Source organism: Phascolarctos cinereus, unplaced genomic scaffold, assembly GCF_003287225.1.
Source record: "Phascolarctos cinereus isolate Bilbo 61053 unplaced genomic scaffold, phaCin_HiC Scaffold_5;HRSCAF=322, whole genome shotgun sequence".
NCBI lineage: Eukaryota > Metazoa > Chordata > Mammalia > Diprotodontia > Phascolarctidae > Phascolarctos > Phascolarctos cinereus.
The window spans coordinates 295,486,268-295,503,427 of NW_027555958.1; the positions used below are offsets into that span (position 1 = coordinate 295,486,268).

At 48.7% G+C, this 17,160-nt stretch overlaps 1 protein-coding gene across 5 annotated transcripts in view; it reads left to right on the forward strand.

Annotated features, from left to right (window-relative positions):
* Nucleotides 1-17,160, forward strand: part of HDAC5 (histone deacetylase 5) — a 39,337-nt gene that overhangs the window by 1,579 nt on the left and 20,598 nt on the right. For 2 of the 5 annotated variants that reach the window (XM_020997430.2, XM_020997431.2), the window contains exons 2-3: nucleotides 5,445-5,653; nucleotides 12,866-12,937. In XM_020997430.2, the coding sequence (XP_020853089.1) occupies nucleotides 5,632-5,653; nucleotides 12,866-12,937 (94 nt within the window). In that variant the 5' untranslated portion in view covers nucleotides 5,445-5,631. Of the gene's footprint in view, nucleotides 1-5,444; nucleotides 5,654-12,380; nucleotides 12,938-13,908; nucleotides 14,049-17,160 lie in introns of those variants that run through there. The other 3 variants (XM_078155974.1, XM_020997432.2, XM_020997429.2) reach the window with 3 other exon arrangements.

Here is a 17,160-nt window from a genome sequence, read left to right on the forward strand (position 1 = left end):
CTACCTTCTTCAGATCCAGAATTTGCTCTGGAGCATTCTGGGAGGTTCTAGGGGTGAATAGGTATGGTGGAGGTGTAGAGAAAGCAGCATCCAGCTTGAGACCCTGGCATAAGAGACACTGGGATGGTAGCTGTGAGGATCATTGTGAGAAAGAAGGCCATTGCCTTCCTCATGTGCAGGTGGGGGGATAAGAGGCCTCTGTAGAATGTGAGAGATAAGAGAATGGTGTTCTTGGGGGACCCTGTCAGCCTGGGCTTGAACTGGAACTCAGGCTAGCAGAAAAAAACTGTTGAAGAAGGTAGGGGGCATATTGGTATGTATTCCTTCAATGGCTCCCCATTGTCCTGTTAGAAATGGTTCAAGTAGTTTGAATCTGCTCAGCATCCATTCCCACCTCTACCTCTCTGTTTCCCCAGATGCACATAGTTTTGGGGGGAAGCTCAGCCTCTCTTTTCAGTAGCCTACCTCTTGGACCCACTTTTCCCATGGAACTGGTTTGGTTTGTGTGCTTCAGCTGCTGAACCAGCTTGGGGAGATGGGAAGGTACCTTTGAATGGGTGGGGGGAGGCTCACCTCTTCACTCTGTCACCTGAGTTGAATCATCACAGAGAGTAAGGAAGCCCAGGTCTGGTGGGTCACCTTCCCTTAGGGAAAATGGTTATGCTCAAATGGGAGTGGGAAGAAGCTCTAACTAGATCTCTCCTTAGGTCCTTGCCAACTAGTATGCCCCAGCCTCTGATTCACCTTTTTGGTGGTCTTGGGAGGGGAAGAGGGGAAAAAGGGAAGGTACTATGAGCTGTGTTGCTGCTGAGACAAAGGTTTGCTTTTCCTGCCCAATGGGGGATTTGTTGGTTGTGCATTTAGAAAATGGGAAGGGGGGGGAGGTAGGGTGTGAGTAATTCATGTGTGGTGGGGGGGAGGGGATTGAAGAAGGATGGGGTAAGGAAGCTGAGTGCTGAAGTACCAGCTGCTCTTTAATAATTAATTCTTCCTACTCACATCCTTTTGAGGCGGGATGTCTGGAACACTGCAGTGGGGAGCAGCTAGCTTGGTAGAGGATACACTCCTTGGCGAGGGCTGGGAGGGAGGGATCGTGGGGGTAGAGATAGTCCTTGGTGGAGGGAAGAGACAGAAACAGAGATGGCAAGGGTTGGGGGTGGGCGATTTCTGGCAGTTTTGGAGCCATGTTGCTCTCTCACAAGTCATTCACTAAAGCCTAGGCTGGGTGCCTGTTGTAGCTGACTTTGACTAATTAAACTTTTGTTGCTTTTTTTCAATTTCTCCCCCCACAGATTCGGTCCTTATTGTTATTTTATTGTGCATCTCTAGTGGCACTAGGAAGAAAATGAGAGGAGAGGGTATTTTCCAAGCAGTTTTAGGGCAAAAAGATCCAGCCTTATCCCCTCCTCCTTCCCCCTCCTCTAACACCCCCCTTTTTTTTTTTCTAGAAATAGCAACCTCCTCCATCTGGCCCATGCAGATGCCTGGATCTGCATTTCAGCAGACAAACAGAAATGGGCTAGTTGCAAAAATGAACTTGTCAGCCTGGTGCCTTCTTTTATCTTTTCCTGTGTGCCACTTTCCCCACCCACCCACCCCCAAGAGGGGGAGGGATTGTGCCACATCAGTTCTAACCATCTCTGTTGATGTTTCCCATATTTTGATACAAAGCTCTGATCAATCCCAGTTATAGGGCAAGTGGAGGCCTGGGTACTGTGGAGGGACAAGAAGGGTGTCTGTTATGGTCACAGGGCAGGAAAGGTCCACAGGTACCCCTGGAATCAGGACATCTGGGATTATGGCCTTTTGAGGGTAATTTTGGGGTATCTAAGGTAAAACACATGTTGCAGCCTAAGCCTTGAGGAGGTGGTACCCTAGAGTGGTATCAGAGCATCTTGATTCTGGCTGTAGCTTTCTTAGTGCCATCCTGTGTTGGACTCAGGTAATAACCTTGTATCCCTCTTTCTGGATGTGAATAATCCCTCCTCATGGAGTACTTTGAAATCTTCCAAGGGCAGAGTCTTTAGCCGATGGCTTGGAACGGTATGGAGGGGAAAGGGAAGGGGAACTTGTGTAGCCTGGTGCTGGTAGCATGTCTAGTGATGGGGAGACCAAGATAATAGACTCAGGGTTCTGGGGAGTTTCATTGAGAAAACCTGTCTCTTCTGAAATCTAAGATTTATTGTTTAAGGGGAGAAAAATCACTATAGGGCTAGATTTGAATTCAGTCATTGGTTTCTTATTTATCTGTAGATGCTACTGTTTTCATTTTTCTGGTGTCCCCTTCCTGCCTTCTCCTGGAGTTGTCAGTCGTGTGTGTTGGGGCTTTATTCTGGGATCTCTCCCCCCCCCCCCCCCCCCCCCGCCTGCCCAGCAATTTGAAGGCTAACAGCATGAATCTCTATTGATGAGCTGTCCCCTCTGATGCCCATGTGTGGGTGGAGCTTAGAGCTGAGGTTATATCAGGAAATATGCTTATTCCTGGCCTGGATCAGTAGTGGGAGGCAGAGCTCTGGGGTTCTGTCTATCCATTGACTTAAGACTTAGGAAGAGTCTCACCCCATCTGGTTTGGTGTCTGAATGATGAGTTCCAACTGGTTGGCTACTATGAGGGTGCAGTCCGGCTGCTGGTCCTGTCTGCTCCCTTTCCAGCAAAGGTTGGCATAATTTGCCTAGAAGAAGAGGTTTGAAACTAGCACAGGCCCTAACCATCAGGCAAGGCAGACTTCCTATCCTTTCTTGCCTCACCCCAGACAGGAATCTCCACTTGAATCAGCCATGAAAACTACCTTGTTTCCGAAGTGAGACTCTGGCCAGTGGCCCTTAACTCATTATGGAGACTTTCTGTTGATAAAATGCTGTGTGTGGGAGGGGGTCAATACTTTACCATTTGTTGGTAAAGTAATAGCAGTAGTTTATTTGGTGCTTTACAAGTTTACAAAGTGTTTTTCTCATAATAGCCCTGTGAGTTGTGGTGTAAATATAGTCCTGATTTTACAGATGAAGAAACTGAGGAATAGAGAGGTGAAGTTGACTGGCCCACAATCTTAGAACTATCAAGTGGCAAAGTCAGGACTGGGATCCAGTCTTCTGGTTCAGAAGTTCAGGGCTCTTTGGGCTACCCGGAATTGCCTCAAACAAAGCAGCAGCGAATAGGGGTGAAGAAAGTATAATTTATTATTTCTACAAAGCTGAGGGACACTAAAAGTGTATATATATGTAATGGGTATTTACTTTCACAGGCTTGCCCTGTCATTAGCATAGAGGTTGATTTTAGTATTGATTTGGGGGCATAATTAGCCCTCACTAACACCAAGGGAATTGATCTGTCATCAGTAGGTGTAAACGGCTCAGGTTGAACTCTAGGGGATGGGAGGAAGAGAATGGTAATAGTTCATTGATGGGATCCCAGTTGCCATGTCTCCTGTGGATGAGGAATGGTGCTCTATGGTATTGGGGGGCAGGAACGGGAACAGGTTCATACCTAGTTTTTGGTAGCGCTGAGTCTTTAGCATCTCCTGCCTTCCTATCTTCCTGGCCTTTTGAGAGGGAGCCTGGTATGTGAGGTGGCTGAGGATTGTGGGAATTTCTGAACTCATGTTCCTCAGCCCACCGAAAAGGGTGTGAGCAGGACGAAAAGGGTGTGAGCAGGACGGGACGCCAGTCCCCACGTGGGCACAGGCTGTGCTACCTTCCCACACAAGCCTTTGCCCGTGCACCGCCAGCCCCACCTGCAGCATTCTTGGGCTCTTCCCCAACCCTTGCTTAGGCCTTTATCTCCCTTCCCCACTCATTCTAATAGCAATTTGATGCCTTTGTCCATGCCTTTTCCTCATTATCCCTTTCCTAGATGCAGTGTTATTTTTCCTTTAGCCTTAAGGACCCTAAACTCTTAAGGGAGTAAAAAGGGTGAGAGTAGAGCAGGCTAGGTCTGAGATCCTTATGCATGCAGTCTTAATCTGTGCGAACTCGGGGTATCTCTGTTCGGTGCCTCTCTCATTCCCTCCTCCCCCCAGCTTCTTTCTCCAGGTATATTTCACTTTAGATACTCCTTGAAAAGATATCATTAAGTTTTATTTTAAAATAACACTACTAAGAGGTAAGGGCTATTTAAGGAATGGAGTGAATTTCCTTGCTTAGGTTTGGAGAATGAGGTTGGAACTTAAATTCCTGGGTTATTTCTACAACTTTTCCTCTGACATGACTTTAGCCTGATCTCTTTGCTTCTTACTGCCTCAGTTTCCCTGGTGTTGGAGTATCTGCTTTGTTCTGGAGGAGGAGGAATGTGACCAGGTCTGGGATGGGTTTTGGTGGTCAGTGGTAGGAAGCTGAGTCCTAGCCAAGTTAGGAGAACCAAATTCTAGGTAACAGAAAACTTACAATATTATGACTATTGCTTGTCAGTCAGTGGTAGCAGCGTGTGTCTTATTTGAGAAAATTATCGACTTCTTGTCCTCGCCCTGTTTTAACTTCAGGAAGCCATGTCAAAGTTGTACTTACATATTTATGTATGTAGCGAGCTAAAGTTATGTACCTGTCATTGGGGTCAGTGGTTACAGGCTCAGCAGAGAATTTTTCAATCATAGAAAGATCTGTTGGGGCCATTTAGTCCAGATCCCTTATTCTGTGCATGAAGAAATTGACAGACAGGGGAAGTGATGTGCTTGAGGCCACATAGTGGAAGAGCAGAGGTTGGGAAGTGGGGGAGAAAAATTGTTTTGTGTCTTATGGAGCTTTCTACAGGTGAGCTGGGCTAGGTTCTCTGTACTTTAGTTCCTGACTGGTGCTTGCCAGAATGTTAGCCACCACGTGGAAAACCTGCTCAGGGTGGAATCTAATTTGTTGGGTAGTCAGCAGGCATTTATTAATCACCCACTGTATGCCAAGCCCTGTGCTAGGTACTTAAAAAAAACCCACTGTTTCTGTCCTTTTGTTGGGGGAGACAACATGTGAATAACTAGGTATATAGAAGATATGTACTGAGTAAATGGAAGGTCCTCCTAGAGTGGAAGGCATTACCAGGTGGGGGAGCCCCAAAAGACCTCCTACAGAAGGTGGAATTTGACCTGAGACTTGTTCTTACCACTCATTTAGTCTTTTCCAGCTGCTGATCTGGGTACCTTGCTGGTCTAGTCTCTTCCCTATATCCAAAGTTTATGTTATCCGCAATTGCATTTGTTTGGGTGCAACCCTAATGAGAGCTTTCACTCTCGTGCTTTTAGGATACAGCATGGTGTAGGGTCAGACCTGAGTTCTAGTCCCTGATCTGTCACTGGTGTGCTTTGGGATTTGGGGCAAGTCACTTCCCCTCTCTGGGCCTCAGTTTCCTCATCTGAAAATGAGGAAGTTGAGCTAATTTCTTGGGTCTTTTTCAGACCTAACATTCTGTGAGTCTATTAACTGGGTGGAGGGTTGGCTAACCCCACCTTCATCTCTTCCACCAGGGATGCTACTCTGAGTGCCTGACTGCTTCACCCTGAAGGATGGCTTCGGACGGGCGGTAGAGTTGTAGAAGTCCTGGGCTCCGTCTGTCCATCTCTTTTGACGCTTCTACAGCTCCCCATCCTTCCCCCCCCCCTTACCCCAGCCACCAGCCCCTAGTGCCAGCTTCCCACGGGGCTTAGAGCCGGCATGAACTCTCCTAATGAGTCTGGTAAGAGGCTGTATTCTTTGTAGGATGGTTGGGGGTGGGGGTGGGGCCCCTAGGGTTATCTATATTTTCCAGGGTAGATTGATTTCTGAGCCAAGCTGAGCAGCTTTAATGGCCTTAGAGCCATGGGGTGACTGGGGTTTGGGCTAGGGAGAGGAATGATACAGTAGGGAATGTGGAGGAAGGGGAACATAAGAATTTGGCTGAATCATAAATTTGACCATCTTTATGATCAAGTCTTGGATTTGGAACTGTCAATAAATTAGTCTAATCCCTGTCCAACTAAGGGTTACCAGTCTCTACCTCCAGTCTTGTACTAGGGGAAGTGTGTGTGTGTGTGTGTGTGTGTGTGTGTGTGTGTGCGCGCGCGCGCACACGCTCGTCTCTGTCTGTCTGTCTGTCTGTCTAGTCTCCTTCCCCCCTGTCTAGCTACAGAGCCTAGCCAGAGCCCTGGACACATCTGGAGAAGCTAGTGGACACTAACCTAACCACTACTATACTCCTCCCCCTTCACCAAAATTACTCCCCATCTCCAGCCTCCTGGAGATGTTGGATTCCTGATCTGGGATCTGTGTGACTGAGGTTTCCTGGTACTCCCTGCCCCCACCCCAGATCACCATGGCTTGGCTGCTTTCACCTGTGGGAACCTGGGTGTGTCTGCATGTATCCGTGGGTCTATGTGCATGTTTGTGGGTGTGTAGTCATGTGGTCTGGGCTGGTCCCCTAGAAGTTTCTCAGAAGGGTTATGTTTCATTGTGGTCAGAGTAATAACTGCAATCATTCCTTGGCTGTCCCTTGTGCCTTCTGCAGAACTCTAAAGCTTAGAAGAATCTTGCTCAGCTTCTCCCTTGTTTCTCTTACTTCCTTTTCCCTGTAGAGAATGGGGATTCCATTTCCTATGTGCCAGGCCTAGATGTGAAGCCTCTTACTTACAGTTTTGTGGAGACAGGTTGAGGAATGAACCCAGTAATCATTTTCTTCCTCCTGCCCCTGGTTTCATAGTTCCAGTTTAGTCTAAGAAATGGGAGGTGAATACTTCTGTCAGAGGCAGCTTGCAGGAAGGTGCTCAGAGGCTTTCATGGACTCTGGATAAATGGCATCATGTTGGTGGGATTCCATGAAGCTCTCCATAGAGAGCTATGCCGTGGAATGTTGGATGTGGTAGGAGGCCACTTATGGTAGGGATGAAGTAGAGTCACAGAGAGTAGAGGGAGCAGTGATACCTGCCTTCCTCTTCTGGGGATACCAGGGTCTTGGCTCCTGAACACTGACTCCAGGATAGGGAGTTTGTAGGTCCAGGGGTAGTAGTTTTGTTTCCTGGTGAGGGATGGAACCCTTCCATGTTCCACCTTTGACAGCCTCTTGGCTTTCTACCAAAACTGGACTCGCTGAAGTTGGGGCTGATGGAATCAGCTGGGGGTTCTAGTCATCTGGCCTTTTAGTTCCTCTCTTCCTGGGCAGGGTTGGAGAAGATCTGTTGTTTTCTTTGGGTGGGATAAAGGCACCGATCTACTGCTAGGTAAGGGGAATGCCAGTGTGGGAACTGTGAGGTTTAAGGAAGAATCTGTGAGAGGCCTCCCCAGTGGGCAAAAAGTCTTAGTAAAGTCTCCCTGTAACTCCCACAAGAGGCTTTGTTTGGGTTAAAGTTTCTTTGTGGTCCCTGGACAGCATTGGCATTGTGACTGTGATTAATTGCTCTGGCCTACCAGAGAATCTCCCAGTGCCTCACCTTTTGTGAAACCCTCATGTTCCACTCTTACCCGAGTCTTCTCTGGCATTTTGTGGATAAGCCATTAATGCCCACTTTTTGATGTGTCAGTGAATTCCAGGTCTCAGTTTCCTCAACTATAGAATAAGAAGAGTGGATTAGAGGATCTTGAAGATCCCTTCCAGGACTGGCATTCTGTAGTTCAGAGATTTCATAGAAATGGAATGAGATCCTTCAGCTGTTTTAATTTTCTCAGTGCCTTCTTTTCTGTTTGCCCCCAAATTTAGCAGTTTGTTAAACGAATAAATAAACAAGCATTTATTAAACATTTCCCATGTGCTAAAGGTGCTAGGTGCTAAATGCCTGTCGTGTGCAGGGTTTCTTGAAGAGTAATCAAGCAGTCAGCAAGTATTTATTGTCTACTCTTTATCAGACACTGAGGATACAAAGACAGAATGAAACTCCTGCCCTCAAGAAGCTTATGTTCTGTCAAGGGAGAGAACATGTCCACAGACAAAATAAAGGGCAAGCCATTTTTGAGGAAGAGGTGCTGGTAGTTGAGAAGGTATAGAGAAAGAGGTATGCAGAGAGGCCTCATGGGAGATGGAATTTGAGTTGAGCTTTGAGTCAGAGGTGACCTTAATTGTGCCAAGCATTTAGAAGGGATATAGGGATGGTGGAGGGGGAATAGGCCATTAAAAGAGCAAGCTATGACTTGACCCCTGCCTCAAGGAGTGTATGACCTTTATAAGAGGCAGGCCTTTGTTGTACTTAGATGGAGATAGACTTTTAAGTTTTCTGTTTTGGCTGCCTCCCCAAAGCATTTGAAAATAATCTTTTTACCTTTGGGCCCCAGTGAAAACAGAACCTCAGTTCTATTTCCCCACCTGCCTTGTTTTCTGGGCCTGGCTGAGAGGCCACAAATGAAGCCATACTTGCTTTTTGGATTTTTATTTATTCATTCATTTATTCAGTTATTTATTTATTTATTTTTGCTAGGCAGTGGGGTTAAGTGAGTTGCCCAGGGTCACACAGCTAGTAAGTGTTACGTGTCTGAGGCCGGATTTGAACTCAGGTCCTCCTGAATCCAGGGCTGGTGCCCTATTCACTGTACCACCTAGCTGCCCCATACTTGCTTTTTTTTGGGAGACCCACTCCTTGATGTCACCCTCCTTTTGGGAGTACATCTATGCCTCAGGCAGCCAGGGATCCAGGGTTTAGGGCTCCTTTGACAGTTTCAGCTTGTTGTTGAAGCTGAGATTTTAAGAGTCAATATTGGTTTGCGTCTTACTGGTTTTGATCTCAAAGACCAGTAAACTTGAGGAACTCAGGGTCAGTGGAACTGAGTACTGACCTCAGGCTGGTTCCAACTTCTGCCCTTTTCCCTCTGGCACTGCCTGGAGAGGATAGGAGCCAGGCCTTTGTAATGTGAGTCAGCCCTAGAACTGGGAACTTGGGAAGGAGGTGGACACTGCTCTCTCTACCCTGTGAAGGGGGGAGACAAGCATCACAGCAACACCTTGTGTTTATGCAAGAGGCTTCTACCCATGATCCCTAAGCACTGCACACTTTTTCTCCTTCCTCCTCCTAAGAGTCAGGGAGGGAACAGCATTCCCCTCATCTTTTTTGGACAGCAAGAGAAACTGGGGCATTAAGGTGGGGTGGAGTAGAGAACCTAAGAGTCTGGCTTCCCCACTTCAGGCTCTGCTTATTAGACCTTGATGCCTCTCCTGAAAAAGGAAGCCAGCTAGATGGCAGAGGCAGAAAGGGGGTTGGCATTGTGGTTGAACAAGGGTCTGGGAACCTGGACTTCTCATGTTGACTATTAGGCTCCAACATTTTTCTGTGTTCACAGAAAATTAGAATATGCCTCAGTCTTCCTTTCCCTTTTCTAATTTCTACATTATTCGGAGAGCTTTCTACCCAAAGGCTCTGAGATCACTATGGTGTTTGTGTGCAGGTGTGTGTGTGTGTGTGTGTGTGTGTGTGTGTGTGTGTGGGGTGTATCTGTGTGTGTCTGTGTGTGTTGCCTCTTAAATTACTAGCTTCTTTGGAATAGACTGATCTTTGAAATATCTTTATTTTTCCTTGGATTTAATATCACATGAGAATCTTAAGCCTACGTACTGGGCAGACTGTTGGTGAAAGGTAGATGATATAGAAAGGGTAGGATGTTGACTCTTTCAGGGTCTCTAAAAGAAACCTGATTTCAGTAATAGCTGAAATCTCCCAGGCCTCTGTGTGTGTGTGTGTGTGTGTGTGTGTGTGTGTGTGTGTGTGTGTATGTGTTAGAGTTCTGACCTTTTTTGTGAAACAAAATTGTGGTTTGATTACTTGCCTTTGAGGTTTAGGATGTGTTGCATACTGATGTTCTTACCCTTCCTTACTCCCATTCTCTCCCTCCCCCTCTCCCCCTGCAATTTTTTACCCCAGGAATTTGATTACTAAAATTCCTTGGAGAGCTAGGCTATGGATTGTTCCACTCTACATTCCAAAATGGAGGGGCTGGTGGTGCCAGAACCCCAGATGAGGGGGACTAGAGTGAAGTTGTTTCTGTCTGGGAGGGTGGAGCCAGTATGGGCAGATTCTTGAGTGGGAGTTAGGAAGACATAAATGGTAAGAAAGCAAGATAAAACACTACATGGATGAGTGAAGGGGTGAAGTTAGACATCAAGAACTCCCCGCTTTCCTTGGAGATCCCTGAAAAAATAGAGCTTTGTGATCCTCCGAGTCCTCCCGACTTAAGGATCCAGGAAACTATTGTTGACTTAAGTAGGATCCACCTTTCCTTGAAATAGGAAGTACCAGGGGTGCTAGCCCCAGACCTCTGGGTCCCGCTGCTTTATTTAGTGGTCATGCACTTGAGGGCAGGCCAGTGACTATTGCTAGAGCAGTCCTTCCTTCTTCAAAGTGGGAGCTCTTTTACTCCTGAGAGTTTGTAAACTGGATGAGGTTGAAGTGGTATAGGGCTATGAGAACTGGGTGGTTTGGCAAACCTTTGGAGATGTGGAAACTGATCCAACTCTCCTCTTCTCTACTCCCCTGATGTAGTAGGGATTCCCACTTGGAAATTCCTTTCCCTTTGCATGCTACACCCAGCTCTTCCTTGCTTCACAGGCTGGGCAGGGGATAGCCTGCCCTTCTGGTTGTTCCCAGCTTGGGTGGGTGGAGTCCTAGGCTGGGAGGCAGGACTCTAGTATTTAGGTCTTGCTGGGTGACCTGCAGTTAACTCTTCTTCTGTGTCCCTCATATAGGGGTACATTGTGCTGTCCTCCCTCTTGTCCATATAATGAGAGAGATTATGTTAGGATAAACTTTGAAGGTAGGAGATGGAAAATGAGTAATGAAAATTGAATGCTTGGTGTCTTTTCCCTTTGCTCCTCTCACCTGTTGAGAGAGACTTTGGACCATCTTTTCCTCTAAATCTGCAAAAGCCAAGGAGCAGGACCAGCCTCCGACTCATCTGGAGACCGGGGAAATTGACTTCAATCTCATATAATTCCTCAGTTTCCTATCCTGATTTTCTTTCTCCATCCTCTATCCCAACCCCATCCTAATGGCAGTCAGGTGCTTTGAAATTTCTAGATAGTGAATTCTGGAGTAGGGGATTTATAGCTAGTACAGAGGAGGTGGACCCTTGGGATTTCTGCTTTGTCCTTGGTTGGCCAGTTCCCCTTCCTGGCCCTTGACATGAGTATGAGGTCATCCTGTCCAGCAGAGAGGACGGGTGTCACTGGCCCTGTGCCCAAGGGGGGAGGGGGCTTAAAATAGCAACAGTGACATCAGGTAGGGGGAGGGGGCAGCCTAGAAATAATCTGGCTATTAAAAGGCCTCATTGAGGTCAGGGGGACAGACCTGGTACACTGGGAGGCACAAATTGAGGGGAAGAGGTGGGTTGACAGGCACCATTCCTGACCATGCCCTGGGCCCTGTCTCAACACCTGGCCAGCTAGGACATCTGTCTGTGACTGCACAGCAGCATAGTAGCCTCTGCTCTGCCTGCTCCTTGCCCTGTTGGACCTGGCTAGTGCTCCAAGCTAGGGCAGTGAGCTCTCTGCCTGGGAACCTTTGGTCTGTGTTCTTGGAGGGGAAACTGAGCCTTTGCTGCCAGGCACATCAAGGGATCAAACCATAGTATCCTGGCTACGTGATCTGGATCCTTTCTGGGAGGTGAGGGAATGGATAGTGATTTTTTTTCTTTTTCTGGACTGTTGCTAGGAGCACTAGAGCAAGTGAGTAGGTCTGTGCCCTCAGGGAATGTGAAGTTGCCAAGTTGAATGCCTTCCTTGGGTTGAGGACCTTAGGAGGAGTTGGGGTGATGGTGCTGGGATACTGTTCCAGAAGAGGACCCTGTGAGGAGCTGGAGAAGATGACTCTATCTTCCCTGGGATTCTCATCAGCTCTCTTCCCTTCCCCCTTCCTTCTTGAGTGGGTTAGGGAGAGAAGGAGGAGCCACTGAGCCCTGAAGGGCAGTGAAAACCAAACAAATCTAACCCAGTCAGTCTTCCAGCTGTTGGAAATGAGAGTGGCTGTTCCAGATGTTCCATGCAGCCTCCAGGGGAAGCCTCGTGTTCCTGAGCTGGGCTGGCCCTGCCTGCTACCCTTTCTCCGGGCTTTTCCAGTTTCCTTACCTGTTCCATCTAGGGGGTGGGGTGAAGAAAAAGTGGTAGAGGATCAAGTCTGGCTTCATTGTCTACAGCATCACTTCCCACCCAGAGAGCCAGACAGGGAGCCAGACTTGCATAGACACACTCCACACAGCCATCACTTCTTCCTGTTCCTTTCCCATCTCCAGCCCACCCTCCCAGCCAAGCTCTTTGTGGCCTTAGCCATCAGCACAAGGCCCTCCCCCCTTCCCCCCATTTGGTGCTTCCTCCCAGAGTGGAACGCCTCCCTTCCCCCTCCCCCCCTTGGGGCCTCCGCCAGGCCCAGGCTCCTGGCAGCCGGCCTGAGGCTCCCTGAGCATGCTCCACCTATTTATAGCTTGGGCCCTCCCCCCATTGCTATTTCAGTCTTCTGCCAGCTGCCGGCTCATTTGGGAAGGAGCGGGGGAGCCGGGCCCAGAGCTGTTACCCAGGGACTGGGCATGCAGAGATCCCAGCCCCTGAGCTCCTCTCCTTGCCCCTGAGCTCTTGGCTCTCCATCCTGTGATATTCCTGTTCTCCAGGCCTGGGAGTGACTGACTGTTCCCTGCATTTCTGTCTCCCAGATCCATTCCCAGAGTCTGAAAAAGGGCGAGATAGGCTAGGCGGGTTGATTGCTAGTTTTGAGTTAGGTTGGCAGGATCTGGAGCCTCCTGACTTCTGCCGGAGTGTGCCCAGGCTGGATGTGGTGAAGGAGCTGGAGGACCAAGGGAGCTGTGGAGCAGTGAGGGCCTTAGTGTGGCCCGTCTTCTGGCCCACTGCTTACCCCTCCCCACAACCTGGGCATGCTGCTGATGCCCAAGGCCCAGGGGCTGGTCAAGATGCTGCAGACCATATATGAGATGGAATCCTGTTTCTCTTCAGATGGGATGTCGGGCCGGGAGCAGTCCTTGGAAATCCTGTCACGGACTCCTCTGCACAGCATCCCTGTGGCAGGTAAGCTCTGTAGCTTGCCCAGCTCTCTTGTCGTTCCAGGCAGGTAGCATAGGCTCGTGGTTCCCATGCCCGCCTCAGGCTTTGTATCTGACCTTGGGGGGGAGTAGCTCCTGGACCTCATTTTCTTCTTGGCAGACATATGGGTGAAGGGTGGTAGGGTCCTGTAAGCCATAGCTTCTCCTGGATTTGGTTTCCCTTCTTTGTGTTTGTTGGAGTCTTCCAGCTGCTCGCTGTTTTCATATTCCAGTGCAAGAGGGTGAGGGGAACAAAAATGCGGAGAACCCTGGATTTGGGTTAAATCCTGGTTCTGGCACTGATTGATTGGGAGGGGGGTCTTAGGCAAGTCCCTTAAGTTCTCTGGGCTCCAGCTTCCTCAGCTTCAAAATGAGGATGATATTTGTACTGCCTGCTTCACAGAGCTAGTATGAGGAAAGCCTTAAACCGCTTCCATAAATACAAGTTGTTATTCCCTGAGCTAGTGCCTTCCCCACTGCCTTCCAGGGTCTGTAGTGTCCTGGGGGAGACTGGATCACTGAAAGAGCCCAGGCCCAGCTGGCACCATCTTCTAGTAGGTTGCCCTTTCCCCTGGGACACAGAGAAGAGTTTGTGTTTTGGGAAAATGGGAAGAAACACTGCTCCCAGTTGCTGTCACTTAGCTCTTCTGTAGATGGGTACAGGTGAGCATGTAGTGTGTCTGGCTGAGCAGCGTAGGAGTCAAGTGAGAGGACCGGCATCCAGTGCTCCTGGGCTGTGTGTTGGGTCTGTTTCAGACTCAGGATGCTGCTGTCTCTAGTTTCTTCCATCTTCAGTTTCTTTCTCTTTAGGGACCAGAGAATGAAATGGTTATTCTCTGCTGATTATACATATGTGTACATGGAAGGATTTCATAGATAGCTCTACTGTCTAAGTACATTTTAGCAACAGAAAATTATTTTGTCTTTGGTTCTAACCACTCCCTCCCCCGCTCTTAGGTACCGGTTGGCAGTATCTGGGGCCTCCCTGGCACAGCCTTCCTACCAGTCCGGCACCACAAGATGCTTCCTCCAGGGAGCGGCTTTCCTGGCAAAATGCCTACCCCACCCCTCCTGGCAGTGGCTTGGCACTCAGGAGTGTATGTGTGGGGGAGGGGGTGGGCGGGGAGGGAGAGCGTCCTTGTTTCTGGATGTATGTGTTTTGAGAGCAACGTTCCTAGGCACAAGAGAGGTGGTCAGGACCTCTGCATATGTGACTGGCATTGAGTTGTTGTTGGGAAGGACACCTAGATGAGGGAAGCATGGGTCCTTGGGATTTTCTTTGTTGTGGAGTGAGGGAGACAGAACTTAGTGCTTCATGGGGAGTTGTTGGGAACAAGTCAGGGCACAAAACTGCCATCTGCCTAGATAAGGAAGCCTACATGGTCCTAATTGGGAGCCCTGATATACCAGATGTTACCATCCCTTATGTTGCTGAGTGCAGCTGGGTGTGTGGGGATTCACCTGCTGGCAGCCTTGTTGGTCCTCCGTTCTAGAAGCACCCCTCTAAGAACTTGCTCTCCATAGCAGGTAAAGGGGCTGATAGTCCACTCTGATGTCTTTGCTGCTGTGTCTTCCATCCCTTGCCACTTAGAGAGAGGCAGCCAAACCAGATACCTCTCCAAGGCTCCTTCCCTCAGCCTGTCCTGGGCCATTTAGAAGGTCAGACCCTATGCATATCTACACCCTCGGTTTCCTAGAAAATCCCCATAGTGTTGGCCTTGTTTCCCTTTTCCTTGAAGTTGCCTGTGCTACCCAGCCTCCTGTTCCTAGTTCTGCTACCTTAGTTGCTCCATTTCTCCTGACCCCTTAAAAGTGTGGTCCATGTGTTGGCAGTCTGGAGGTGTGAGTCACCTCAGCAACCCAGAGAGAGGGTTAAGAATGTTCCCCCTGCAAGGCTCTGGTGTTGTCGCTGTGACGTGGGCTGGGGACGGATATGGGACTAGAGCTTGTGTTTTTTTATTTTTTGGACTCTGGAATGTAAACAGATGTTTCAAATAGAAACGCTTTAACCTTCAGGTTTGGAAAAAAAGCCTCCACTCCGGATAAACATGAGTTTGCAAGAGCCTGTTGTTTTCTTCCCTCTCCCCCCAAATCCCCTTCCCTTTGTGCTTCTCTCCAGATTCCTCGATGAGCAAAAGGCCCTGATTTGAAAGAGGTTGGGGAGCTTTACTGGGGCAGCCTCTTCAGGACTTTCCCTTTCCTTTCCCCTTTGGAATGATAACCTTTTCTGCCTCCCCAGGCTTTTCGGAACTGGCTGTCTGTTAGCCTGCTCTCTAGGCAGCAGGACTTTTGATTCTAGCTCACTGACCTTGATGGATTCTACAGGCTTTTTTGTCTGCTTGCCCCATTAGAGAGGGAGGGATCATACCCTGGTTTCTGACTTAAGTCTCAGGTGGAGAGGCAGGCAGGCAGGCAGGCAGTCCCTTCCCCGTGTATAGACAGAATGGGGTGTGGGAAGGAACAAAGCTTGAAAGTGCTGGCTGAGAGTCAGATGGACTTTCTGCTATTCCTATTTGGGGCATGGCATCCTGGTTGTAGCCTGTGAACAGAGTCAAGACAAGGGATTTGTGCACCCTAGGCAAGGTTTCAAAATTGTCCGTAGCAGATGTTTCCCTCTTTCCCCCACCTCTACCATCAGGGAAATAGAAGTACGATTTAACCTCTTAAAGTAGTACTTGCATTGCTGTCCTCCAGAGCTTTGAGCCTTTGCTGTCTCTCATGTGACTTGTCAATAAACAAATACCTACGTGCCATAGACTTTTTACAGCACTTACGACATGTGCATTTAGAAACACGCATTATGTAGGTACCCCTTGTTGTCCTCTCCCTGCCTGTCCCAAGTCCTACCTTTGCTAATGTCTGTTAAGTGGCTTTGTCTCACTGGACAGAGACATCTTTATGCCCACAGCTGATAGTCTACCATTATAGCAATCATTGCTCTGAACCTGGAGTTCCTAACATGTTCCCATCTTAGCTTGGGTGGTGGGATCAGCTGTCATCAAGAGAGTCAGCCTAGGGCAATGGGTGTGCTTGAGATCTGAGAACTGCGTGTTGTTTCTGAGGTCTAGTCCAAGCCCACGTTGGGGTTTGGAGTCTCTTCTCTGTGGCTCTCAGTTTCTCCCTCTGGACTGGGGGGGGTACCAGCCCTCCTGGTTTTGAGGAATGTAGGGAGACATGGTATGTTATAAAAGGGGACTGGTTATTGAAATGCAGGTGTTTATGAAAGTGTGCCATGGCTTGTGAAGGAAGAGGGCATGACATGTCAGTACCTTCTCCATGCAGTTCAAGTATGAATTCTGCTTACCTTTATTGAGTGAATACCCTGGAAAGGAAAGGTATTATGCATACATATGGGAACCCAGGGGATTGGAAAATGTTAGTTGGAACCCCCTGGGCTACCGGTCTTCTGTGGGTTCCTTGAAACTGTTCGCTGCCAAGGGTGTGTGTGTGTGTGTGTGTGTGTGTGTGTGTGTGTGTGTGTGTGCGCGCGCGCGCACTTGTGTGCTTAAATAGGTGGGGGGGGGGAGGGAAGGAATAAGGGGAAGAGCAGGGGTAATAGAGAATAAATAGTACATGTTAGCGTATTAAGAAGATTTTGCTTTGTATTTACAAATACTCAGTGACCGCTTGGGCTTGGTAAAGACTTTCATCTTCTACTGGGAGCTGCTGTTCAGGGGCTCTGCCTCTGAGGGGATGATCCAAGGAGAAAGCTGTGCACTGACACTTTACCCTCCCACTCCCAATCCTAGTAACCTTCTCCTGTGTTTGTAGCTCTCTGCTGTTCTCTTTCCATCTAGGCAGCTGCCAGACCGGAAATCAGATTAGCTGTATCCATACAGCTGGAGCAGCTGTCTGGTCCCTAGTAGAAGACAGTGGGGGCAGTCTAGGGTCACTATGCTGGCAGTGTGGAGTAGGGACTGGGGTAGGATGGGTTGGGATGGGGGTGTGCCAGGGGGTGACACCAACAGTTATGGTCGGTGGCATTAGTGGAGCTGGAAGGTCCTAAAGTACATTGGATTAAAATCGCCTGAGGCCTCAAGGAGAACTGTCCTTTGCTGCCCTTGCAGGAGGTTGGGAAGGAACAGTGTAACCTCAACTCAGAGGTAGTTAGCATTCTCAAGGCCTGGTTTGATGGAATGCTATAGATGTCTGGAAACTAGCAGTATCGAACAGCAGGGGGTAGGGGAGATAGGTTCAGTCTAGTTAGTT